The sequence below is a fragment of the Felis catus genome, chromosome D2 (genome assembly GCF_018350175.1).
Source record: "Felis catus isolate Fca126 chromosome D2, F.catus_Fca126_mat1.0, whole genome shotgun sequence".
Lineage (NCBI taxonomy): Eukaryota > Metazoa > Chordata > Mammalia > Carnivora > Felidae > Felis > Felis catus.
In genome coordinates this window covers 62,527,440-62,553,996 of record NC_058378.1, presented here as the reverse complement: position 1 = coordinate 62,553,996, position 26,557 = coordinate 62,527,440, and the positions used below count along the sequence as shown (strand labels likewise).

The following is a 26,557-nucleotide window of genomic DNA, read 5'->3' as shown; positions in this document are numbered from 1 at the left end:
TCTCCAGTGTTGTACATGTGTAATAACTGCCTTGCTTTACCTTACCTGCAAAAGTCTTTTGTCTAAACAAAATATGGCCCTGAGGTAAGATAACATCAGTGATTTTAAAAATGGAAATGGTCCCACCATGATTCTTTAGGTCTAAGGTGCTCTTGGCAAATGCTCTGAGGTACATTCTCATCCTCCACACTCCTATATGGTACACAAAGAGTTGATGACCACACCTCATCATAGAGTCACCGTCTACAGTGGAGGGTGATTTCCATCTGTCATCTTTCTCCTGGGACCCTGTGGGAAAAACAAGAGAGGATGGCACTGCCTCACCCACTCCCACTTCCCACCCCCAGCCCTTAGCATTTTCACTACTGATGGTCAGCAACTGCCCTTTCTGTCTCAGGGCTGCCCCCAGGCTGCTGGACCCTGCTGTGCTGCAGGCAGAAGAACCCTTCCAAAGCAGTCCTTGACCAAAGACTGAGAGCATAAGGGTTATAAATACTCAGCTGCCTTCCCCTGAAGGGGACAACTCTGAGATCTCTTTACATTGTCTCCAGAGCCCCCTGTGAAATGTAGCCAGTCTCCCACCATGGAACCTGACTTCAAATTGCACCTAGCTTGATTCCCTTCCCTTCTCAGACCCACTTCCCCACTATTAGTGGATTTCCTGGGATCACTTCGTGATAAATCACTTCATGGCCATAACTGCCTTGGGTCTGCTTCTGGTGGTGAACTGAGGACATGTAGACAATCCCTCTAAAATCCCACCTCTCTGTATAATCTGAACAAGCATCCTGGAGTCATTAAGTTTCCTGCTCCCTGCAGTGGGGACCTTGGTCCAATAGCACAAATGGAATGATCCACTTGTAATGTCCTTGCTTAACCCTGATCTTCTTACTCCTCTATAATTTCAAAGATCACGGAGGTCAAGTTCTTGTGAGGGGGATGACCACAATGTCCTCACATAATATTACTGAATCAGCACCCTTAATGAGGAGACTTTGAACTGACGTCCAAGTAATTGAGGCTTCAACAGAAAGAAAATACAATGGATTCAATGACTCCAAATGTTGGCATGCAGCCTGAAAGCCAAACAGATCCCGGGCCTATATAATTCTGTTCTCCAAGTAGGAGGTCTAAGAAACGCAAGGTCTTCAGAGGATACCAGCCCAAACCCCTCATTTTAAAGTCTTGGTTCCTCTGAATCAAATCCTATGTTAAACATTTCTCACAGTAGTTTTAAACTTTAATTACATACTCTACCAAAGCAAAGATCAAAATCTCTACAAAGGTTCTTTTTTATTTTTTATGATGAAGTATTTATTAGTATGTCTCTTTGGAATAGATTTTCATACCCCAGGCCTGAAAAGAAATTCCACATAGAAATCATTCTCAAAACACTTTTTAAATACTTGAGAGTTTGTCCTTTTTTCTCACCTCATGCAATGACTTGTTAATGAGGAATAATTAAAATAGATTCTTATTAAAAAGAAATGCACTGCATTTCAAAAATATTTTTTAAATGTAAAACCTATACAGCAATGTTTATAATAGAGAAATTCAGATCCAAAGTTTCATCTATACAGAGTGTCTAGACATAGGGTGAATTTCAAATCAATCAACAAAAGATCTGCTTTATGCAATGTGTCAGCCTAATTGAATGATATAATTACAATCTGTTAATATCCATGTGGACCAAGAAGAATGTCACCACTCTTTTATGTACATGACGATGATGGTTTTGCATTTCTTTCCATCCTGGAATTTGAACACTGATTTCTCTAAATATTTGTGATCCAAGGGATTTGAAAAAGATTCCTCCAAAACGTTTCAAAGAGAATTTCATGAGCTGCTCTACTGGACCCAGGCAGGAGCTTCAGGTTAGGACTTCACTTTGGATGGCCTGTAGAGGGGAAATCCACCCCCAGTAAAACGAGGGCCAGTTGGCTTGGCCATTGAGAGGGTGTTATCCATGGATATTCTGTCCTTATTTCTGTAAGAGAGGAGGTGAAAGTTAACTTCCTTACCATCTTTTTTCCTCTTTCTAAGTTTGGTGTTCTCTAAGTTCCCTGGGTGAGTTAGCCATTGAAATCTGCTTTGATTAAAGCTTCCAGTTTTAGACAAAGTGGTTGTTTAAATCTAATTAGGTGTTCGCTGATAACACATAAAATTAGGGAAAGACACAATTAAACGTGCCCTCCTAATGTTGATCTAAATGTGGACATAAGACCTCATTATAACTCAATTATGGACTTGAGACTTCCGACTTGTAATCATCTTCCTGTTTTATAAAACATCTGTTTAGTTCCAAAGATTCATCAGAAGAATCTTTCTCTTGGCTCAGTTATAATGACGAATTCATCATTTATCAACTTTTCTATTTCAAATTTTCAGAGGAAACATAAATATTTACCACACGCATAAGGTATCTTCATCAAACTTGGACATTTATAAAATACAAATTTTACTATAACTTTAGACAAGCAGAAGTTATTATTAGAAATAGTTTAAGATACAAGAAAATCTGAGAAAGATAAATAAGATAGTACATTGGGCAACAGATAAAGGGAGTCCTGCCCTAAAATCTATAATGTATCTTCTACATAGATATCCTTTAAATACACACACATACACAGACATTCACATGTGTACACACACACACACACACACACACACACACACCACACACACACACACACTCAAGTTTCCTGCAGAGGTACCTTAAATTTATACAAATTCCCTATTGTGAATTCAGGGGTCTTACAGAAAACATCTTTGGAACCCCTTTTTAAAAATAAAAGTTAAGCTAATAACTAAGACCAAAACCAATTAGATTTGACAACTGGAAGTGATTTACCTCGGAGGAGAGAATTCCACCTTTTGGGAAAGAATCTGACTAGTTCTACAAACTCTAGACCAGCCTGGGTTTCCAGGACAGGAGAGTCAGAGGCAGGTGGGTGGGAGTGCAGGTCAGGATGGAAACATGATGAAAAGGGTGTTTGAGAAAAATGAAAGAAGGCATAAATGCAAAAGTAGCATGAGTTGCTATTTTATAAAGAGCAAGTGTGGGGAGAATGTCCACAGAGATTATTCTAAATTATTCCATTTGGAAAGAACCTGAAGAAGATTGGTTAATCAATCCAGCAGTTTCTTAGCAGAAATGATTTCATTATTATAAAAAAAAAAAAACCATCCTCCATAAATAGGACAAAAGCTTTAGCCTTGAATGGATCCAGTTAAGAGGATTCCTTCAAGTGCTTGGCAACTTGTCTACCCCCTGACTGCCGGTAGATGCAGCAAGCACCACCTCCTCCAGCCCTCTCTTGCCTTAAATAACCTAAGTTTTCCTCTCTGAAGTAACTTAAGCATAATGCTTCTGGCTTGCTCTAAGCTGACTGATGGGAATGATGTCTCCTTTATATTGCCTTTGTAATGCATTTACAGACCAGCACAATGGCTCCCTCAGCCTTCTCCCTTCCAGTCCACACCATCTCAGCACTCTTGTTCTTGCCTCAGTAAACTTTCTCAGCCCTTGAATCCTTTTGCTCTTCTCCTATTAACCCCTCTCTCTGTCTACTTCCAGTTTATGGATCCCCAACTAAATGTAATTGCCAATGGCACCCTAACCATGGCAGAATGGCTACAAGTGAGCAATTTAGGGAAAGGAGAGGACAGGTAAAGACAAAGATTCTACAGCCGAGCTACCCAATAGAAGTTTCCACCATGATGGAAAAACTCTCTATCTAGAGCCTGATGTGGCATCCACTACCTCCATGTGGCTATTTAGCAGTTGAAATGTGACTAGTGCAACTAAGGAACTGAATTTTTAATTTGATTTAACTGTAGTTCATTTTTAATTAAATACCTACAAAAGACCTATGGCTGGGGGCCATGCAATTTTAGTAGATGTGCCAATGGGAGAGACTGAGCCAACAGAATGGCATTTCCATGGGCTCAACACACTGTCAGTGTCCAGAAAACTATGGGTGGAAGGGGATCAATAAGGTCAAAGGTGACTAGGCCAAACTGCAGGACCAAGGTAGGGAAGTTGGTCAGCTCTAGAAAGATAACTAACTGTTTAGCTAAGTGAGCTATTTGTAACTGTGTATACTAGACTGCTGGTCTCCAAAATAGATGCATGTACTCTCAAAAATGAGTAAGATGACCCACTGGGAAGTGCCAAGAAGGTATTTCAGATTCTGCCCATATTTTGTCTTTAAAAATTAAAAACAAAATCTCAGTTTACTAATATTTACTCACAATGTCATAATAGTATTTTGCATGTGATATACAAATGAAGGACTCCTGGGTGGCTCAGTCAGTTAAGCGTCTGACTCTTGACTTCAGCTCAGGTCATGATCTCACAGTTCATGAGACGGAGTCCCCCACGTCAGGCTCTGTGTTGACAGAGCGGAGTCTGCTTGGGATTCTCTCTCTCCCTCTATCTCTGCCCCTCCCTCACTCACACTTTCTCCCTCCCTCTCTCTCTCCTCTCTCTCTCTGAAGTAAATAAATAAACACTTTTTAAAAATTAAAATAATAGGGGTGCCTGCATGGCTCAGTTGGCTAAGTGTCCAATTCTTGGATTTCAGCTCAGGTCATACTCTCTCAGTTCATGGGTCCCAAGCCCTGCTTGGGATTCTCTGTCTCCCCTCTCTCTGCCTCTCTCTCAAAATTAAATAAATAAACATTAAAAATTAAAATATATTGGATATATAAAACTATTCTAAAATAAAATTTTGTTTTAAAACTTAACATAAATATATATTTAATATATATACATATATTGGGGGGGGTGCTACGAGTTCAAAAGTGTTTTACTGATAAGAGTGTGCACTAGAAATGCTTGAAGACCACTCAGCTGGATGCATGCCTCACACAGGAACTAGCCATGTTGACATCTTACCAGCTCAACCTTGCTGTCCTAAAATAAAACCAGTGTCTCCACTCCAACATTGAGTCACATCATTAATATCAGTGCTTCTCCAGCTTAGATGTGCATGGACATCACCTGAGGACTGATGTTACTGCACATTTCTAAGGCTCATCCAGAGCCTGCTGAATCCAAACATCAGGAAATGGGGCCTGGTCATAAGTTAACAGCTCTGCTCTGAAAGCGGGAAGGCTGGAGGACAAAGGGAGGGAGAGCTGCTGAGCCCCCTGACGACAGAGCTCAGCTTGGTGGGGAACAAAGGCGCTCACCAGCGCCATCTCCCCCGCCCATCCCCCAGCCAAAAATCCCAAAGAGAACCAGTTCCTGCCAGGGAACTTGCTCGCTCCGCGCAAACACCCAACTCTGTGCTTCTGCGGAGCCAAACCTCCGGCAGCGGATCTGACTCCCTCCCGTTGCCACAGGGCCCCTCCTGAAGAGGATCACCTAAGGAGAAGCGATCTAAGCCTGCCCCTCCTGCCCCCGTGCACCTTGCCTACCCACCCCAGCTAATACGCCAGATCCCCAGCATCACAAGCCTGGCAGTGTGCAAGTAGCCCAGACGGGCCACACCACCCCACAGTGAATCCCGCCCCTAGGAGAGGGGAAGAGAAGGCACACACCAGTCTGACTGTGGCCCCAGCGGTGGGCTGGGGGCAGACATCAGGTCTGACTGCGGCCCCGCCCACCAACTCCAGTTATACACCACAACACAGGGGAAGGGCCCTGCAGGTCCTCACCACGCCAGGGACTATCCAAAATGACCAAGCGGAAGAATTCCCCTCAGAAGGAAATGGGGCCTGGGAACCTGAATGTTTAATAAATCCCACCAGTGATTCTGTATCGGGTAGTTGCTAGACCCTACATTAAGGCAGACCCATAGGAATTAGCTCAAATTTTTAGCAGGATTTTATTCTACCAAGGAGTTGGCATCTGAATGTGAAACAGGGGAATATTCTGATTTACCAGAAGGGCAAATTTTTACTGGCAAATCAATTTGCATCCAGTTACTTTAAATAGCTGCCACTAATGAATCATAGGCGGATGTACCTCTTTCCCCATGTCCCTGCAATGCCCACGTGAATGAAACACCAAACTTGGCTTAAACCCGCAATGTGAGTACTACAGAATTAACTAGATGAGTTGGGTAATGCCACTCAGCCAAACCAAGGTTCAAATCTATTATTTCATCCAAGTCCACTCTCTCACCCTAGCATTAGGCAAATGATGAAAACAATGTGAAAAGAACATTTACTCTTCCACATGCAGGCATCCTGAAACCCAAAATGTTAACCTGAGATCGCATGATCATCTCCTAGAAAAATAAGAGCTCACGTCAATACCCCCAGCAGATACTGAAGTCAGTTATTAGACATAAAGATGGTTCAGAGCTAGATTACCTAAAACATAGGTAAAAGTTATTCGTGGGCTCATCATTACCATGGCACAAAATGCATTATTGAAAAGTACAGCTTTACCAAGCCTAAACCCCTTAGCAAAATCACCTGTGGTTTTAAGTGTGGACATGCTTTTAGTTTGTACAAGCCTGGCCGTGAACCTCATTTGCAAACATTGTCATGGCATAATTATCTCCAAACCATAAGAACAGTGGGGCAGTGGGGGGGGGGGGGCAGGGAAGACTACATACATTTCCTCTGCTCCGTGTTAGGTCCATTGGTGAGCAGATATTAATGGATCCCTGTTAGGGTCCTAAGGAGAGGCCTCAGTATCAAATGAGACATGCATCTTGCCCTGACACAAACCAGGGGGGGACCTGTAAAATGTCATTTGTTCACCCTGTGACCGACTTTAGACCAGTGGATTCTGTGACTCCATGACCGTCTGCCAATTATTTTCTTAGCAGGTAATAGGCACAACAAAATTAGAATAACATTTGACTAATTCTTACTTCTGAGTGTATTCTTTACGTTTCTGAGCTAGGTATTTCTTCTTTAAGTTCATCAGTTCATTGGTAAGTTTCTCGATTTCATATTTATATTCTTGGCTCTGTGATTCGTACATATTCAGCTCCGAAGACAAAACCTAATGTGACAAATGACAGCAGCATTAACAGAAGATATGCAGTGAGACAATATCCTTTACTGAACATTTTTCCTAATCTGCTGCCATTTACCTCACTGAGGCTAGTGTTACAAAACCATGCCCAAGTCTAACAGCTAATCCTTGCACTTCCGCCAGCTCTCAAGATCTGCACCGAGGTAAAAATCCGACTGAGGTCTGAAGTCTCATAATCCAGTGACAAACTTAACAAAACCTCTGCTTAAAAGAAGTATCAGGCCACATTCAACGAGGCTCACACATGAATGGTGTAATGTGTTTCAAGAATATGGTGAGTAGAGACAGAAAAACTCCCAGGCATACAGGATAAAATTGCTTTTAAAGCCTTTTTAAAAAGCATTCAGAGAAGTCATCACTAGGGACAGTGATTCATTTGAGGATTATGGTAAAAAAATTATTCTGGAATCATCCTGCCACCACCACCACTAAGTAGGCATTCAATTTCTGTGTTTTCCTACGTTGCTGTTCTGCTAAATGTCTATCACCTCTTTACTGTGCTCTTTGGGACTCTTTCTTTCTCCAGGCACAGTAACGCTTTCCTCTGAGAAGCAGGGAGCTATGATATGAACGCAAGAGAGTCCAGGGAATGTGTAATAGGAACCCTGATTACCTGCCTCTTCCACTGTGGTGTTCAATAGATGCTGCTGGTCTTGGCTGGGCAAGAAGGGTGGGCATTTCCTCACCTGACCAGAATATGTAAAGCATTCCCGAGCTAGGGGCACACCTCACAGAAATCAAACGGAAGAAAGGAAGGTTACCATTCTAAGGGGCGTGCAACAGACTTAGACCTATTTTTTCCTCTTGCTCACTATTTTAAAAATTTGCACAAAAGGAGGATCTTTGTCCTTTGAGTGTTTACCTGCTTCTGAACTCTTTCCTTTAATCTCTATGAAAATGATTCTGACTATGTTATCATGAGCTAAAGAGTAAGACTTTCATGTTGGGAGAAAATCTGCCTAATAGTTAAGCAATTAGGAACCAAGGTTCTGTTTCCAAACAATGAATAATAGCATTTCCTAAAAGGGTCCAGATAATGAGGACAAACTAGCAGACAGGCTCAGTACCACCACCTCTGAACCTCTTCCACCAGGGGTCATATTTCCTCAGAGCAAAAAAAAAATCTAGATTTCCTGAGTTAAATGGTTAAAAATACCAAAAAGCTCCTGTGAGTCATATAATGCTACCCAGCGCTAAGTGTGGCTATCTGACAGTGGCATAAAGACAGACCTGTGAGAAAATGAGTTTTTATTTTATTTGGAATACTCAATTATTGAGAAGGGTGAAAATGATCAAAAGATTATGCCTCATGCAAAACTCAAACTACGTCTCGGGATACTCGTATGAAATAAACACTGTGAGTGAGAAGTTGAAAATTAATGTTCTAATTACACTTCTGTTTCATCTGCCTTTTTAAAGAAGAAGGATGTGCTTGTAAAACGTGCTACTTGTGAAGGGATTAGCACTATAGTAGTCGATTTTACCCCAGGCAGAAAGGCAACGATCATCGCCCTTGTCACGCAGGTAAGTTCCAGAATTCAGCTGGTGTGTGCTACATTCTGTGCATGCGTGTGTATAAGACTTCCCTGACGTGCCAAGAATATCTAAGTACTTGTTTGGGAGGTAAAGCTCCAAATATAATGGGAACACACAGTTTCTGAGAAAACTTTTTAAAAAGCACGTGTGATAATAAAACATTCCATCTCCCCAGCTGACGTTCTTAAGTCGCCGAGAAGGGAAATTATGCTAAAAGAATTCTAAAATGATTTTACTTTCCTTTCATAGCAACTTATTTGAGAGATGGTCATGAAGGAGGGCCCTGGGGGCTGGGCAGTAGCCCGTGCTTTCTGTACATTTATTTCAGGTGGAATGGAATTGCAAAAACCTGCTTTGGCACAGTGGTCTGCTTCGGTGGATGATGGTGTTAAAATATTTCCTCTGCTCTTCCCCACCAACCACATCCTCTACCTCATCTTGAGGTGGTCCCTACACACCCCATCCCCCGAATTTCCATTCTGTCGCCATCACCCTCTCTCCAGCTCTTTCCTTACTCGCTCACCACCCCCTTTCAGGAAACAGAGAATTGTGAGGTCTATTAGTCTACATGCTGGGTGGGGGGGTAGCTCTGAGATGTGCCCTGCTCCTCCTGGGACTGGAATTCTAAAAGAAAAAAAAAAAACAAAAAAACAGGCCAACCTCCGTGGAGTGTGGCATTTGGGAGCTGGGCTCCTTGTACTGAGGGCTTGTCGGGTCCCCAGCAGGTGACCGTCCTCTGGCCAGGAAAGCACTGAGGCTCCCACTTACTTTCAGCTGCTTGGTCTTCTCCCGCAGCGTGTGACGGTAGATTTGTAGCTGTTCCGCAGCCTCGGGGCCGGGCTGCCGTGCCAGGATGTGCTTGAGTTCCACATACAGTTTTTCTTTTTCCTGGTGGAGAGCACAACCATAAGGGAGAGAATCAGCCCCGTCAAGACAGGGAAAGCGCCTTTGCCAGCAAGGTCAGGAGAACGTGGGGCCACCTAGGTGACTTCAGAGTGCCCCACCGAGTACATCCACCATACATTCTATCAAGAGAGCATCAAGCCATCCCTGGTCAAGGGCTTAGGATGTGCCCAGCATTTGGATACAAATAATAAGGCAAATGAGGAAGGGAAAGTCTCTGCTACCTAAGCTTATGATCCCATGACCAAGAGGCAAGGGCAATGATGCAAGATTGGGGCATGTGCTGTGGCCAGTAAAAGTAGGGAGTGGGGAAGGTTTCACAAAAATGTCATTTGACTTGTTGCTTGAAGAATGAGTAGTAGTTTTCCCCAAGGGAAGGGAGAAAAGAAAAGCTTTTTAGGCCAAAGTCCAGTTAGGACAGGGGAGAAGTGAGTCTAGTTCAGTAGGTGCACAGGAGGAAGTAGTGGAGAGAATAGGCTGGGCTCAGGTACGTTCCAGGCTGTGTGGTCTGCGAAAGGATAAGCCATGCCTGGGTTTGTCTTCAGAGGAAGAGCTCCAGCAGGAAGGCAGAGAACAAAGTGAAGAGACTGCTCAGTGTACCAGGATAAGCAGAAGATGAAAACAGATGGACCTAAGGCAACTAGGTTGGAAAGGAAGTAGATATGAAGACATTCCCGAAGTAGAATCAGTGGGATTTGGTGAAAAATCAGACAAGTGAGGTAGGAAGGAGCAGGGCCAAGAAGACTCCAAGGCTTCTAACATGGATACTTTGGGGGCTGGAGGGTGATGGTGATGGAGGCAGGGAGGCTAGGAAAGAAGGAGTGGGGAAGGAGGGAGGGAATTGTCCCCATATTGTCTCCTGATTATCAGTGGGGTCCGGATATATTGAGCTTGAGATACAGTGGGATATCAACAAGAGGAGTTGAAAATGAGGTCCCAGAGTTTGAACTGAAGAGCAAATTGGAACTGGTGGTGGGTTATGGCTACAGCCATGAGAGCAGCTCCACCAACCAAGGATGGCTTCTGGGGTGGCCAGGAACTTGAGGTCTTTGGGAAATCCAGCATATCAGGGGAGGTAAGGAAGAAAGACACAGAGAAAAGGAACAAAGGAGAGTAACCAAATGTCCCCCAAGCAAGAAATGGCAGCGTTTAAAAAGGGAGGCATGATTTGATGGGTCAATGATATCAGATGGGCTAAAAGAAAAAACCTGAGAGGGACTGAAAAGGGCCTTGGGGGAGGGCTGTTAGGATGATACCACTGACCTTAGAGAGGTTGCAAGAACATTTGGGGAGCAAAAGTCACAGAGGCTGGAAAAAAAATCAGAAGGAGGAAGTAAGGAAACTGAGTCTTTTAAGCAATATAACATCGGAAGAACAGAACCCTGGAAGTGGTTTGAGAGAATAGGTAAAAAGCCATGAAAACTAGGATGTGCGCATTTGTAGAAAGAACGGGCTTCCTAGGAACCCAAAGCAAATCATAATTTTGTAATTAAATTTAACCAACAAACAATATAGAATTCCCATTTGTACCCTAAAGTTTAATTGCTTGTAATGTGTTTTCAGATTCTTGAACTAAAGATACTACATACAAGAAAGATTTATTTCCTAGGCATCTCAGTTCCAGATTCCCATTTCTCTAAACTGCAATAATTTGAACAAACATTGATAAAGACTAGTGTGTCTACTCATTTGTCTCTGTACATATTTATTTCCCTAAGGTAATTGTGTTAAAGGAAAAAAATATAAGTAAAAGCCCTCTCAATAAATGACACATCCAAGCAAATGGAAACTAATTTCTACCTGGAGCTAAGTCTTCTTAGCATTGCCATCAAATAATCTGTTTTTGACAGAGAACATGAGAGTCATTAAAAAAAAAAATCGGTAAAAGAAAATTCATTAACTACTCATTGTTACCATTTGCTTTGGATTTTCCTTTCCCCCTGGCCAAATTATAGAAATTTGCTCACAAAAAAACATGACTCTACTTTCAAAAGAACGTATGTAACTTAAGAATTAGTTGGTGGGGCGCCTGGGTGGCGCAGTCGGTTAAGCGTCCGACTTCAGCCAGGTCACGATCTCGCTGTCCGTGAGTTCGAGCCCCGCCTCAGGCTCTGGGCTGATGGCTCAGAGCCTGGAGCCTGTTTCCGATTCTGTGTCTCCCTCTCTCTCTGCCCCTCCCCCGTTCATGCTCTGTCTCTCTCTGTCCCAAATAAATAAATAAACGTTGAAAAAAAAATTAAAAAAAAAAAAAGAATTAGTTGGATGGTGGGGCACCTGGGTGGCTCAGTCAGTGAAGCATCCCACTTTGGCTCAGGTCATTATCTCACAGTTTGTGAGTTTGAGCCCCACATTGGGCTCTGTGCTAACAGCTCAGAGCCTGGAGCCTGCTTTGGATTCTGTGTCTCCCTCTCTCTCTGCCCCTCCCCCACTCATGCCCTGTCTCTCTCCTTCAAAAATAAACAAATAAATAAACATTAAAAAAAAAAAAAAGAATTAGTTGGATGGAATCAATTCTGGAGAAACATGTATCGAAATATAATACTCACCACTTAAAAAATAATTCCAGAAATGACAAGTAAATCCAAAATCCCACGCAAAAGAAAAAAACTTGAACAAATAGAATTACAAAGTGGTGATTTTCCTTTGTTGAACAACACCTCCCATCACACCTTACAATATAATCTTCCCAGTAAATGGATGTAGCAAGCAATGGGAAAGATGTCAGGAGGTGAGTTTATTTGTTATAGCCACTTAATGTGTGTTCTGTTGGAAAAATAACACTTCTGACAAGGCTTCAAGATTCAATTTGGAGAGGGTAATAAATATGTGGAGAAGCCCATGAAACTGTTTCGTCCATTTGTTTCAGCTCCCCTTCCTCTATACCAAATTACAGGTAGACTTGAAAAGAACCCCACAATGACAAGGAGGAAGCAATCTGGTTTGGGATATAATAGCATCTTAAACTGAAAAGATAGTCTTACTCCAAGAACCTTAGAATGTTTCCCAGGTGTAACACTTTTCAACTGCTCTTGGCAGGGAGGACAGAGACACAGAGGAGAAAGGCTGGAAGAAGCAAATATTGTTATCTAGTCTCCTAAGTGAGCATCCCAAGGTCAACAGGAATGAACGGTGTATCCTTAAGACCAAAGTGTGATAAATCACAAATCTACTCATGATATACTCATGAATCACTTTTTCCATGTGACGCCTCCTGTGGGGCTTCAAGATATGTTATAACGCTGAAAGAATTTGGATGAAATCATGCTGCATAATTCCTAAGGGCTACATGATACTATCAGTAGATGAATGGAGCCAGAAGGTGAAATCAGGTTCAGAGCCAAGTTAGAGCACATAGAGGTAAGAGCCTGACTCAGCTCCCTGCTCTCTGGACCTACACCAGCTGAATGGGCTCTGCCCACACCCTCTAATAGGTGTGTAATCTTCACATACAGAGTGAATGATGCTGCCATTTATCCTGCCTTCTCTTACCACCACTTCCTGGGGTTTTTTCAAGGCTGCAAAAGGAATTGAAATGGATTTATTCTAAAGAAATAACTCAGTGACTGAACAGTGAGAACCCATAAGTGTGGAGAAAACTGAAGAAGCAGAGTGAATTACCATTATAACTGTTGGCGTATTCAAAGTCGAAAAGTTCTAAGAGTTAAATAACCCAGGCCAAGTGATGCATGTGTGTTCATGTGGGTGGAGAGAATCCCAAATGAAACTTCAGGGACCAAGAGAGTGGAACTAGGAAGAGCAGAGGGAAAAGGAGTGGGGGGTACTGGCTAAAACGCATTACCAGGCTTCAACGTGCATGAATTTTGGTCTGTGTTTACAATGGAAAACCTAACTGATGAAAGCAGAGTGAAGGCTGGTCAGCATTAACATTCTAGCTGTGTGTATCATACAGATTTGTATTTTGGGAGAGCATGCTGGTAATTTAGATAAATATGGAGTGTTTGATGGATTGAAGGTCTTAAGTACGATTGTTTTCCAATTTATTTCTCTCCTAACCCTCTACAAGGGCCAACCAAGCTCTTCAAACATTGTGCAATGGTGTGTATAATAACCCCATTTAGAGACAAAGCGTGCAATTCTATTATAAAGAGAATCTATCTTATGCAACAGAGAGACTCATTAGCTGTCCCATGTATATTGTCTCCATAAGCCAGCAGTGGCAGAACCAGCTGCCTTGTGATACATATCCTGTCCTTCTTCGTTAAGCTGCATCCATTTCTTTTTAAACCAAGTCAATTAATTTGTCACTGGGTTAGAAGCACCATATGTCAGTGAAACGTCATAAGAAAATCATAAATAGTTTATTATTTCCCCACCAACAAAAGATTGCATCTTCAGGTTGGCATTTCTTTATACATACAGAGTTTGTTCATAATGTACATCAATATTACTTTGTAGCATCCCTCACTCTCTAAATTATTTTGTGAACAGCTATACTGGAAAAAGCCAGACTATTAACATCAGGAGACTAGCTTTCTCTCTGGCTGAGCACAACTTGCAAGCATAAACCATATTATGTCCATCCCTGAAATATTCCCTTGCTAGACATCCAATTCTCCCAGTTGGACAGACTGTCAGACACGGTTATGGATTCTTTTGCTACAAGAACTCTCCGCTAAGGTGTGCCGGATAACAGTATGGTTCATTGTTAATATTGGCTGAGTAGAGTGGTAAGAAATTAATTACAGTATTAGCTTCAAATAATGCTGTCATTACATGGTGACAGTCTGTAACCCCAGATTGGAAACTCCAGACACGAAGTCACTCAGACTTCAGGTCTTTGTATTTTATCTGACAATGAATTAAAAGTCTGCATTCTGAACAGTCTATGCAAATAGGAGTCAGCGCTATTCTGGGTACAATTCAGACGAAGAAATTGAGTTGCTCCCAGAACTCCTTTCCCTACCGAGCTACAATTTCATACTCACTGTCTGTTTACATTCCCTGTCTTTGGCTCTGCATCTTCAGCTGAAAACAGAAGGTAGTTCACATTCAATGTGCACCTTAACACCTCTTTTTCCTCAGCTCGCCTACTTGAGGCAATAACTGACTAAGAGGAACTAATTTATTCTGTTTTGATCTGAATCTGTGCTTGGCAAATGCCAGTGCATTGATTCTGTTCACCCTGGATTCATCAATTTGTTTGGGCGAGCATTGCAAATAATCGCTTCACCCCATGAACTGGCTAATTCATGTGAATCAGGCAGCTTTGCTCCTGATCCAAAGTCACATGCTTATCTATACCCACCAGGGTGAAAGCCACTCACTGAGATGCTTGAATACCATGTACTCCAAAGAAAGAGACACTACCACCTTGTCTTCACTCTAGCTCACCCAATGGGTTCAAGATGAAGTTGATTCTTTTTTCTTTAAATGCCCCACTCACTACTTCTGAGAGAACCAACCTCAGAGAATATACAGAAAATCTCTTTTCCAAAATGTCAAGATATCAGTTCTATTACTTCAGTATTTAATTCATATGAATCCATGCTTTCTCTCCAGTTGCATTATGAGCTTTTAAGGTCAGAACTATGATGGATCTTTCTATATGTCCCTCATACCTGCTATTGTGTTCTACTCATTCTAGATGCTCAATAATTTTGTCGCTTGTCAGCAAAGTATATTGTCAGCAAACTATATCCATCATATTTTAGTAATACACATCAACAGAGGTGAGATATATTTATGTTGAGAACTTTTACTTGAATTAGATCAGTGGGTAACAACTCCCAGGTAGCTAAGCTTGTATAATTCACCTTAATGAGCTAGCTGGTCCTATAAACCACATACCTTTGAGTGAAATGTTTTCATCATGTATATTGTGTTAACTCAGGAAAATACTTGATATACAACCTCAATCTCTTAGTAAAATGTTTATAGTGGCTTTCTGATAGTGCAAGTCGTTTCAAATACTTTTTTGAATTCATAAGGCTCGCAAATGTATTCATATTAATTGACTCTGAAGCTCTGTTTGTATGTGCATGTGCACACAGACACATGAAAATGCAAGCATAACTCTTAAACTATGTGTGGACTTTTTAAACAGCCTCCTTAAACACAAGAATTCTAATTGCACACATAACTCTTTTCTACAATTAAAATAATGCATTATTTTTGCCTGTTTGTTTGCCTTCAGTTCTTTTTCCATCTTCCCACCCACATCCATAATGTTTAACAAAAGACTAAAGCCAAATTTCCAATCTTAAGCAAACCTGTTTCCCTCTTTGTATAAAGGCAACTCCAGAACACTGCCTAATTTATCTAGAAATGCCTCTTTTTGTTAGTAGGAAAATAAATTAGAAACTCTGTATACATATTACATTTCTATCTAGCTTTAGGAAAGGAAAAAACAATGGCTGATACCTTGGGGCTTTCTTGTTTATTAGCTTTATAACGAAAGTGTCAGCTAAACTGAACTCTGGACCTATCTTGTTTATGATGTCATGAAGCGGTAAAGCCCCCTAGACAGGATGGGAGATGCTGGATCTGGGGATGAAACAGAATTACACAGCTGAGTTCCTTATAAGCAGGAAACTACTTGGTTACACAGTGGTTCTTGGCTCCGGATTTAGATGATTAAGTGTTTTATGAGGCATGTGAGAAATCTGCATGCACTAACCTTCACCATTTTGGTAATAATAGGAAAAATGCTTCTGGGGCTTTCTGATATAAGCAACACAAACTTTCTTGAAAGATTTCTTTGCAACAGGTTTTGTTCTCAAATGCAAATATATGTTTGTGAAGTCCTGGACAGAGTATATAATTGCCTAGACCAGCCTGAACTTCATCAGCAAGTATGCTGGCTTGTTTTACCCTTCACCTTACCTCACAATGTAATGTATGTGAAAATTTTGCACTTATTAAGAAATGATGGTATTGACTTCTCTTAACCCCTATAGTGTAACACGTCTAGAAAAATTCAAGTTCACTAAATTTTTATTTAGTGCCAGTACTATGCATATGATTGTGCTAGTTTCGTACAAAGATAAATAAGGTCTAAACTTCAAGGAGCTCACTTTTCAGCACAGGAAAAATGAATAACTAAGTCACAAAATAAGACAGAGTTTTGCCAGGTCCCCAAAGAGGTGCTAGGAATAGAGTGTGGTGTGTGGGTAGTTCAAAACTAGAGACAATATTTATTTGGTGGACTGTAGAGAGGGAACTATTTCAGATGGATCTTAGTGGGAATAATAGTTGTAGAAATAATATTTACATTCATGAATTAGAGAAGGGCCTCACTACCAAAGAACAAATTTAATAGATAAAGCCACTTAAAGTCCATCCATTGAAAATGTGACCAATTTTCATAATAAATACTAAGGGGAAAAGTTTGAGATTTTTTTCCTTGAAAAAAATGATCTAAAATTCGTTTTAAGAATTTCTTTAGGGGTGCCTGAGTGGCTCAGTTGGTTAAATTCCTGACTCTTGATTTCAGCTCAAGTCATGATCTCGCAGTTGGTGTGTTCAAGTCCCACATAAGGATCTGCACTGATGGTACAGAGCCTGCTTGGGATTCTCTATCTGTCTGTCTGTCTGTCTATCTATCTATCTATCTATCTATCTATCTTTGTCCCTCCCCCCATCTCTCTCTCTCAAAATAAATAAACTTTAATTTTTTATTTAGCATTTTGTCTTATAATTTAAAAATTTGTATTTTAATGTTTATCCATTTTTGACAGAGAGAGAGACAGAACATGAGTGGGGGATACATAATTTGAAACAGGCTCCAGGCTCTGAGCTGTCATCACAGAGCCCAATGCAGGGCTTGAACCCACCAACTGCAAGATCATGACCTGAGCCAAAGTTGGATGCCCAACTGACTGAGCCACCCAGGCACCCCTAAAATTTGCATTTTAATTATAACAATGTACACTTACTGGATCAATTAAAATTATTGGGTTTTGGGGGGCACCTGGCTGGTCAGTCAGAAGAGCATGCAATTCTTGAGTTCACAAGTTCGAGCCCCATGTTGGTTATAGAGATTACTCACATAAACTTTTAAAAAATTATTAGATTTCTTTCACATAGCTAACAACATTATAGTACAATTTGACTTCCCTCATATATCTGACTTCTGCAGTACAACATTTAAAAATTTTTTTATTATGTAACAAAAGAACATATAGCATATATAACTATAAAGCATATTAATAAAATGAATGCTCATGATGAACCCATCACCCAATTTATGAAATAGAACATCATCAATGTACTCCCTTCTCCATCCCATCCCTGTACCTACACAACTGCCACCATCAGCCAACATAAGCACCTTCTGAATTCTGTTTTTGTCATTCCCTAGACTTTTTTCACATAGTTTTATTATACATCTATCGCTTAATTTTGCTTTGCTTTGAGCTTTATAAAAATACGTCCCAGCACACCTAGTTTTCTTTGACGTACTTGTTTTATTCAACATGATGGGTCTAAGATTACTGATGTCATTGTGCATTTCTGTACATGTATTTCATCTGATATTCTGTTGGGTGAGAATTCCACAATTCTCCTTCAGTGGGCATTTGGGTTGTGTCCAGGATTTTGTTTTTATCAACAGTGTTGCCATGAACATTCTCACACGTGTTCCCAAGTCCCCAAATACAAGTCTTCCTGGCATCCAGAACTATAGGTGGGATTGCTGCACCTTGAAGATATATACATGTTCAGCTTTGTAAGAGAATGTAAAATGATTTTCCAAAGATCAGTTTCCACTGCTCTACATCCTCACCATTGCTTCATGTCACCAGGCATCCCTGATCAGAGGCCCCAAACAAGCTATTTCTAGATTCCTATCCACTGAAATCATGAAATAATGTGTATTAAGCTCCCAGATTGTGGTAATTTATAAGGAAGCAATAGATAAGTAATACAAACATCTTAACATTTGACCCTCTAGAAGTAGAAAAACAATGTCTCAAGGTGGCAATACATTTAATTTCCCTGCTTATATAATAAGATTGAGCATTTTTTTCAAGTTTAGTCATCATTTGTGTTTCCCCTTCTGAGAAAGGCCTGTTCGCATACACTATTTTCCTATTTTTCTACTGTTGCCTTTTTCTTATTGATTTGTAATTCTTTATATATTCTGGGTAAAGATACATAAAGTTTGTGCCTTGCTTTCTTTATGACTTCTTTTGAGGAGCTCTTAATTTTAATGTAGTAAGATTTATCCATAATTTCTTTTATGGTTAATGCTTTTTGTATCTTAGTTAAGTACTCAGGACCAATTATTTTTAAAAGACTTCCTTTAGCAGAAATATTCAAAGCCCTCATTAATTTCTCCCAAATCCCCTCTTAATCCTTTGATATTTAAAACATTGTTTTGAGGTACCTACACTTATAATTGTTCAATTTTCTTTTTTCCTACCAGATGCTGATTTAACATTGCCTTTGATATGATTCCAGCATTTTTCTAAGTCACTTGCATTGACTTCAAGTGATCTGGCATCTTTTGTAAAGCTTACAACTGCTCTGCATATTATTTGCATTTCTTGTTGACTGTTAATAACATTGGACAATCTTGGGGCACCTGGGTGGCTCAGTTTAAGTGTCTGACTCTTGATTTCGACTCAGGTCATGATCTCATGGTTCATGAGTTCGAGCCCCACATCAGGCTCTGTGCTGACAGTGAGGAGCCTGCTTCAGATTCTCTCCCTCTTTCTCTCTTCCCCTCCCCCTCTGTCTCTCTCTCTCTCTCTCTCTCTCTCTCTCTCTCTCTCTCTCTGTCAAAAATATGTAAATAAGTAAACATTTTTTAAAAATAACATTGGACAATCCTATTGAAAAAGAGACCAATGATATCAAGATGAGCAAGTTAGTCACATGATGCTGGTAGGGATATCTGAGTAGGTGATAGTCATATAAATGGCAAGCTCATTAATGACTATATTTATATTATGAAAATATTCACTCTCATGAACAATCTCACAATTTGGGAGAATTGGACCAAAAAATACCTGAAAAGAGTAATAGAAGCAGTCACAGCAGCTCTTATCTACTGAACAGGTACATTGGATGTACCAGGCCAGGTGCTCAGTTCAATGTGGTATTTCAATAACTCACCACAACAAACATGAGAACTGATTGCTATTATTCCTATTTTCCAGATGAGAAAGTTGAGGCTCAGAAGTGTCAGTGACTTACCTAAATAAAACAAGAAAGTGGCAGAACCAAGATTTGAACCTATATGAAATAGAACATTTCAAAGATTGAGATAAGCATATATCTATACCACCATGTGTGCATATATAGATACATAAATAGATATAGATAGATATGTGTAAATATGTGTGTATGTATATATGTATGCATGTGTGTATATATCTTCATTCTTGCTCTTAAGCTTATTCACACTGCTTCCTAGAGCAGGTGGAAAGTAAAAGAAGGGAAAAATACAAACAAAGGTATAAAGGTAAGGAGATGAGAGCATAAAAACATCCAGTAAGTCTGCAGTATATACAAGAAAAGTTGTAAGTGACTATCTGACTAGAGTAGAAAAGAAGACTACATGTGTTTTGAACGATAGTTGAGTTAGTATTCAACATGATAGGCAGCAGGAAACAAAGGAGGTGTTGGTGGTAGATAATATATTAATAACAGTAATTTATAAGACATGTATAAAATAGAATATATATATAATATTATATTCAAATATATAATATAATATTATAATATAATTAATATATATAATATGATATATAATATATATAATATAATAATATACAACATAATATAATATATTAAAATATATTACATTACATTATATTATATTATATTATATTATATTATATTATATTAAAATGTGTGTGTGTGTGTATATTCTAATATTTTCTTCCAATGCTCAGTAGATAGCCTTAAGTACTCTACATTGGAGAACGCTGGTCTAAGAAAATAGAATGAGGACCTACAATAGAAGAGTGGCTTGGGGAAAACTTACAAGGTTAGAAATAGATGCAAGAGCATGGGAGATGGAATTTATTTGACTCAGCAACTGACCTGGCAAGAGGTGGAGGAATCAGAAGTGACTCTGGCATTTCAAGCTTCTGGGTGCCTGGAGATACTGCCACACCATGAATGTGTATACCCAAGCCAGGGAAGCAGCTGGCTGTTCAGGAAGAAAATGGTGAGTTCCATTTTAAGGAGTCAACAAGACATCCTTTGGTAAACATGTATTAAGGAAACTGAGGCTCAGCAAAGCTAAATAATTGGTCCGTGCTCACACACCTACAAACTGCAGAGCCAGGATTGTAACCCAGGCCAGTATAACTCCAAGCCTGGACCAGCACACTTTTGGTTTCTTCCAGCCCCTTATAAAGCACCCTGCCTTCACCATTCTCAGTTACCAGCCAAACCACAGGGATGGCCAAAGTAGTGATGGATCAGGAAATAATATAGCAGTGGTGTAACTATACATCAACAATGACAGTTGCATAAAGAAAGGACCTTACACAATCAGGTTATTAACACATGCAGAGGGGCCAATGAAAGGTAGTTCAGGGAAATCTTGCTAAATTGGAAAATTCTTTGGAGTAGTACATAGTTTTAAATAAGCCAAATTAAGTTTTATAACAAGAAATACTCTGATGGAATTACATACTCAAAGCAAATGAACTTTTTGGCTACAGAGGCATCACAAGAAAATACAAGGAGGCTAGACTTGTCAGTTGCGTTTCAGGACCAGAGATGGTCTGCTTAGGCTAGAGTCAGGTGCATGGAGAAAGAGATGAAGTCCCAGACTGGAGTCTGATAATGATGGTTTTAAACATCAGGTATGTTGGTGGAAGGCCCAAAACATCACTACCAGTAAGGAGATAAAGTAACCAAAGTCACAACAACAGAGAGCAAGTAACACCCTCCAAAAAACACCTCCTGAAAGGCCAGGCCCTGGACAGCGTATGACCCCTTATTAATATAGAAGAAATGCTTGCAGGTGTAGGACACGTAACAAGCTATTAAAACATATAAGGGACAGAAAACTAGCCAAAATGATGAAACAGAAGAATTCTCCTCAAAAGAAATTCCAGGAAGAAATGACAGCTAGAGAATTGCTAAAAACAGATATAAACAATATATCTGAGCAAGAATTTAGAATAATAGTCTAAGATTAATAGCTGCACTTGAAAAAAGCATAGGAGACAGCAGAGAATCTATTGCTTCAGAGATCAAGGAACGAAAAAATAGTCACAACAAATTAAGAAATGTTGTAATGAGATGCAAAATAAACTAGATGCACTGACAGCAGGGTGGAGGAAGCAGAAGGGAAAATAAGTGAAACAGAAGATAAAATTATGAAAAATAACAAAGCTGAGAAAAAGAGAAATAAGAAAATACTAGACCATGAGGAGAGAATTAAAGAACTAAATCATAGGAGTTCCAGAAGAAGAAGACAGAGAGAAAGGGGCAAATAGTTTACTTGAACAAATTATAGCTGGGAACTTCCCTAATCTGGGGAAGGAAGCAGACATCCAAATCTAGGAAGCACAGAGAACTCCCTTAAGATTTAGTAGGAATAGGTCTTCTCCACAGCATATCATAGTTGAAACTGGCAAAATACAAAGATAAAGAGAGAATTCTGAAAATGGCTAGCGACAAACAGGCTTTAACCTACAAGGGTAGACACATAAGGGTAGTAGCAGACCTGTCCGTTGAAACTTGGCAGGCCAGAGGGAGTGGCAGGAAATATTGAATGTGCTGAATAGGAAAAATATGCAGCCAAGAATCCTTTATCCAGCAAGGCTGTCATTCAGAATAGAAGGAGAGGTAAAGGCTTTCCAAAACAAACAAAAACTGAAGGAGTTCATGACCACTAAACCAGCCCTGCAAGAGATCCTAAGGGGAACTCTGTGAGTGGAAGGACCAGAGACATTACCACAAGCATGAAACCTATAGATAACACAATGCCACTAAATCCATATCTTTCAATAATAACTCTGAATGTAAATGGACTAAATGCTCCAATAAAAAGACATAGGGTATCAGAATGGATTAAAAGAAAAACAACCATCTATATGCTGTCTACAAGAGACCCATTTTAGACCTGAGGACATCTTCAGATTGAAAGTGAGAGGATGGAGAACCATCCATCATGCTACTGGAAGCCAAAAGAAAGCTAGAGTAGCCATACTTATATCAGACAAACTAGATTTTACTAAAGGCCATAACAAGAGATGAAGATGGGCATTATATCATAATTACAGGGTCTATCCATCAAGAAGAGCTAAAAATTGTAAATGTTTATGCCCCCAACTTGAAAGTACCCAAATATATAAATAAATTAATCACAAACATAAGCAATCTTATTGATAAGAATAGGGTAATTGCAGGGGACTTTAACTCTCCACTTACAACAATGAACAGATCATATAGGCAGAAAACCAATAAAGAATCAATGACCTTGAATGATACACTGGACCAGATGGACTTGACAGGTATATTCAGGACTTTTAATCCAAAAGCAGCAAAATGCACATTCTTCTTGAGTGTACATGGAACATTCTCCAATATAGATCACATACTGGGTCGCAAAACATCCCTCAATAAATATAAAAGAATTGATATTATACCATACATATTTTTATATTACAGTACTATGAAACTTGAAATCAATCACAAGAAAAAATTTGGAAAGCCTCCAAATGCATGCAGGTTAAAGAACATCCTACTAAAGAATGAATGGGTCAATCGAGCAATTAAAGAAGAAATTTTAAAAGATATGGAAGCAAATGAAAATGAAAACATGACAGTCCAAACCCTTTGGGATGCAGCAAAGGCAGTCCTAAAAGGAATATACATTGCAATCCAGGACTATCTCAAGAAACAAGAAAAATCCCAAATACAAAACCTAACCACACACCCAAAGGAACTAGACACAGAACAGCAAAGAAACCCCAAAGCCAGCAGAAGAAAAGAAATAATAAGGATTATCACAGAAATAAACAATATAGAATCAAAAAAAAAAAAAAAACCAGTACAACAGATCAATTAATCTAAGAGCTGTTTTTTTGAAACAAACAAACAAACTGGACAACCTGGAAGAAATGGACAAATTCCTAGACACCCACACACTACCAAAACTCAAACGGGAAGAAATAGAATATTTGAAAAGACCCATAATCAGTGAAGAAATTGAATCAGTTATCAAAAAACCTCCCAATAAAAAAGAGTCCTGGTGGGGCACCTGGGTGGCGCAGTCGGTTGAGCGTCCGACTTCAGCCAGGTCACGATCTCGCGGTCCGTGAGTTCGAGCCCCGCGTCAGGCTCTGGGCTGATGGCTCGGAGCCTGGAGGCTGTTTCCGATTCTGTGTCTCCCTCTCTCTCTGCCCCTCCCCCGTTCATGCTCTGTCTCTCTCTGTCCCAAAAATAAATAAAAAACGTTGAAAAAAAAATTAATTAAAAAAAAAAAAAAGAGTCCTGGGCCAGATGGCTTCCCAGGGGAATTCTACCAGACATTTAAAGCAGAGTTAATACCTATCCTTCAAGCTGATCCAAAAAATAGAAACGGAAGGAAAGCTTCCAGACTCATACTATGAAGCCAGCATTACCTTGATTCCCAAAACAGAGATCCCACTAAAAAGGAGAATTACAAGCCAATATCCCTGATGAATATGGATGCAAAAATTCTCAACAAGATACTAGCAAATCAAATTCAACAATATACTAAAAGAATTATTCACCATGACCAACTGGGATTCATTCCTAGGCTGTAAGGCTGGTTCAATATTCACAAATCAATCAGTGTGATACATCACATTAATAGAAGAAAGGATAAGAACCATATGATCCTGTCAATAGATGTAGAAAAAGCATTTGACAAAGTAAAGCATCCTTTCTTAATAAAAACCCTCAAGAAAGTCAGGATAGAAGGAACATACCTTAACATCATAAAAGCCATATATGAAAAGCCCACAGCTAATATCATCCTCAATGGGGGAAAACTGAGAGCTTTTCCCCTGAGATCAGAAACACTACAGGGATGTCCACTCTCACCACTGTTGTTTAACATAGTGTTGGAAGTCCTAGCATCAGCAATCAGAAAACAAAATGAAATAAAAGCCATACAAATTGGCAAAGAAGAAGTCAAACTTTCATTATTCACAGATGACATGATACTCTACATGTATCATGTAGAAAACCCATAAGACTCCACCAAAAAGCTGCTAGAACTGATACATGAATTCAGCAAAGTCGCAGGATACAAAATCAATGTAGAGACATCGGTTGCATTTCTATACACCAATAATGAAGCAACAGAAAGAGAAGTCAAGAAATTGATCCCATTTACAATTGTACCAAGAACCATAAAATACCTAGGAATAAACCTAACCAAAGATGTAAAAGATCTGTGTGCTGAAAACTATAGAAAACTTATGAAAGAAATTTAAGAAGACATAAAGAAATGGAAAACCATTCCATGCTCGTGGATGGAAAGAATAAATAATGTTAAAATGTCAATACTACCCAAATAAGTCTATACATTAAATGCAATTCAAATCAAAATTGCACTGTATTCTTCTCAAAGCTAGAACAAACAACCCTAAAATTTGTATGGAGTCACAAAAGACCCCAAATAGCCAAAGTAATGTTGAAAAAGAAAACCAAAGTGGGAGTCATCATAATCCCAGACTTTAGCTTTTACTGCAAAGCTGTAATCATCAAGATAGTATGGTACTGGCACAAAAACAGACACATAGACGAATGGACTAGAATAGAGAACCCAGAATTGGACCCACAAATGTATGGCCAACTAATCTTTGACAAAGCAGTAAAGAGTATCCAATGGAAAAAAGACAGTCTCTTTAACAAATGGTACTGGAAGAACCGGACAGCAATGTGCAGAAGAATGAAACTGGACCACTTTCTTACACCATACACAAAAATAAACTCAAATTGGATGAAAGACCTAAATGTGAGACAGGAAACAATCAAAACCCTAGAGGAGAAAACAGACAACAACCTCTTTGACCTCAGCTGCAGCAACTTCTTACTTGACACATCTCCAAAGGCAAGGGAAATAACAGCAAAAATGAACCATTGGGACCTCATCAAGATAAAAAGCTTCTGCACTACAAAAGAAACAATCAACAAAACTAAAAGGCAAGTTATGGAATGGGAGAAGATATTTGCAAATGACATATCAGATAAAGGGTTAGTATCCAAAATCTATAAAGAACTCACCAAACTCAACACCCAAAAAACTAATAATCCAGTGAAGAAATGGGCAGAAGATATGAAAAGATACTTTTCTAAAGAAGACATCCAAATGGCCATGAAAATATGCTCAACATGAAATATGCTCAACATGAAAATATGCTCAACATCACTCATCATTAAGGAAATACAAGTCAAAACCACATTGAGATACCACCTCACACCAGTCAGAGTGGCTAAAATGAACAACTCAGGAAACAACAGATGTTGGTGAGGATGTGGAGAAACAGGAATCCTCTTGCACTGTTGGTGGGAATGCAAACTAGTGCAGCCACTCTAGAAAACAGAGTGGAGGTTCCTCAAAAAATTAAAAATAGAATTACCCTACAACCCAGCAATAGCACTACTAGGAATTTATGCAAAGGCCACAGGAGTGCTGATTCATAGGGGCACATGTTCCCCTATGTTTACGGCAGCACTTTGAACAATTGCCAAATTATGGACAGGGCCCAAATGTCCATGGACTGATGAATGGATAAAGAATATGTGGTTTGTATATAAAATGGAATACTACTTGGCAATGAGAAAGGATGAAATCCTGCCATTTGCAACAACATGGATGAAACTGGAGAGTATTATGCTAAGTGAAATAAGTCAGAGAAAGACAAATATCATACATTTTCATTCATATGTGGAACTTGAGAAACTTAACAGAAGACCATGGGGGAAGGGAAGGGGAAAAAATAGTTTCAAACAGAGAGGGAGGCAAACCGTAAGAGACTCTTAAATACAGAGAACAAACTGAAGGTTGGGGGGGGGGGAGAGATAGGGGAGAGGGGAAAATGGGTGATGGGCATTGAGGAGGCACTTGTTGGGATGAGCATTGGGTGTTGTATGTAAGCAATGAATCATGGGAATCTACCCCCAAAACCACAAGCACACTGTGTACACTGTATG

General features: G+C 39.8%; 1 protein-coding gene across 4 annotated transcripts in view; it reads right to left on the bottom strand.

Annotated features, from left to right (window-relative positions):
- Window positions 1–1,276: 1,276 nt before the first annotated feature.
- The window catches only part of CFAP58 (cilia and flagella associated protein 58), a 112,116-nt gene continuing 86,835 nt past the window's right edge, over window positions 1,277–26,557 (bottom strand). For 2 of the 4 annotated variants that reach the window (XM_045040646.1, XM_019813796.3), the window contains exons 16-18: window positions 9,305–9,424; window positions 6,834–6,967; window positions 1,277–1,987 (exon numbers count right to left, since the gene is read on the bottom strand). In XM_045040646.1, the coding sequence (XP_044896581.1) occupies window positions 1,876–1,987; window positions 6,834–6,967; window positions 9,305–9,424 (366 nt within the window). In that variant the 3' untranslated portion in view covers window positions 1,277–1,875. Of the gene's footprint in view, window positions 1,988–6,833; window positions 6,968–9,304; window positions 9,425–20,448; window positions 20,559–26,557 lie in introns of those variants that run through there. The other 2 variants (XM_023240896.2, XM_045040647.1) reach the window with 2 other exon arrangements.